Source organism: Plectropomus leopardus, unplaced genomic scaffold (assembly GCF_008729295.1).
Source record: "Plectropomus leopardus isolate mb unplaced genomic scaffold, YSFRI_Pleo_2.0 unplaced_scaffold22474, whole genome shotgun sequence".
In the NCBI taxonomy this organism is placed as follows: Eukaryota; Metazoa; Chordata; class Actinopteri; order Perciformes; family Serranidae; genus Plectropomus; species Plectropomus leopardus.
In genome coordinates this window covers 498-1,744 of record NW_024624353.1, presented here as the reverse complement: position 1 = coordinate 1,744, position 1,247 = coordinate 498, and the positions used below count along the sequence as shown (strand labels likewise).

At 47.1% G+C, this 1,247-nt stretch overlaps 1 protein-coding gene across 1 annotated transcript; it reads right to left on the bottom strand.

Moving 5' to 3' along the window:
* Window positions 1–130: 130 nt before the first annotated feature.
* On the bottom strand, window positions 131–1,045 carry LOC121965948 (tripartite motif-containing protein 16-like protein). Its single transcript, XM_042516055.1, has one exon. It carries the CDS (start codon window positions 816–818, stop codon window positions 156–158), a length of 663 nt encoding a protein of 220 aa, XP_042371989.1. The 5' UTR covers window positions 819–1,045; the 3' UTR covers window positions 131–155.
* Between the last annotated feature and the right edge of the window lie 202 nt (window positions 1,046–1,247).

Below are 1,247 nucleotides of genomic sequence, written 5' to 3'. Positions count from 1 at the left end.
CATCTGAAAACATGACAAAAGTCTGGCATTAAAATTCTGAAAACTAATCAATGTTTGATATGTAGGATGTTAGTTGACAAATAAAAAGAAAATAGTGTTTATGTATAATTTTATTGAAGCTTGAGTTTGAAAGGAAAGGTTTGAAAAGATTCAGACTATCTGAGCGGACTAAGTTCAGCAGAGTCTCCATAAAAATAGGGCCAGAGTCCGGCGTGCAGCGGCTGAGTGAAGATGGTCTGGACTCTGTGGAGGAGAGTCCTGGTCTCAGAGACGCTGTAGAAGGACAGAATCCCTGCACCGTGATCCAGGTACACCCCGACTCTGGAGGACACAGGACCTGAGACCTGAGTTCGGACTTTGTTGTGGATAAAATAATAACTGTTTTGGTCACAAAACAACGCCCAGGACTTGTCATTGAATCCAAATCTACATGCGTCCAAGTCCCCGGATCTGCTGATGGACTCGTACGCGACTGCTAAACAAAGTCCTGACCCTGTCCACCCCACCTCCCAGTAACAGCGTCCAGTGAGACTGTCTCTGCTCAGGACCTGGAGACACTCGGTGAATCTGTCCGGGTGATCCGGATAAGACTGCCCCTCTTCGGTTACCGTCGCGTTTCTGTCCTCTGACAATAGCAGCTGTGTGAATGCTGTGTTTGGATCCAGGCTCATCTCACGTGACAGTTTTAGGAACTGGGCTCTGGTTTTGGGCTCCGGTTGGGTCTCTTCCGTCCCTGTCAGTGAGACGTCTGTGAGTTTCTCTCTCAAATCTTCATCAGCAGGAGCAGCTTCAGTCTTCTTCACCGGAGCTGCAGACATGGTGTTTTTCTGCAGGACAGTGTCCCAGTCTGCAGACTCTGAGGACAGCTGCAGAGTCTCCTCTGGTCCTCTGCGTCCCAGAAACGACGAAAAGACAGACCATGCAGTATCTGTGTCCACAAGGAAGACTCACCGGATCCTTCAGCAGATCCAGATCCTTCAGCAGGTCCAGATCCTTCAGCAGGTCCAGACAGACCGAACAAGAGGTTTGTCGGTCCAGCTGAACTCCGACAGGAGCTGGTTTGAGCTGCGATCTGAACTCTGTGTGTGTGTTTGTGTGTGTGTGTGTGTGTGTGTTCAGACACGTGATTTGTTCCAAAACTCAGGCTTTAAATATAAAAGTTTAATTTTAAACATGTTGGCTATAATATATAGAAATGTCTTTATCAAAAATACGAACAGCGACAACAGGAAAACATTATAAGCATA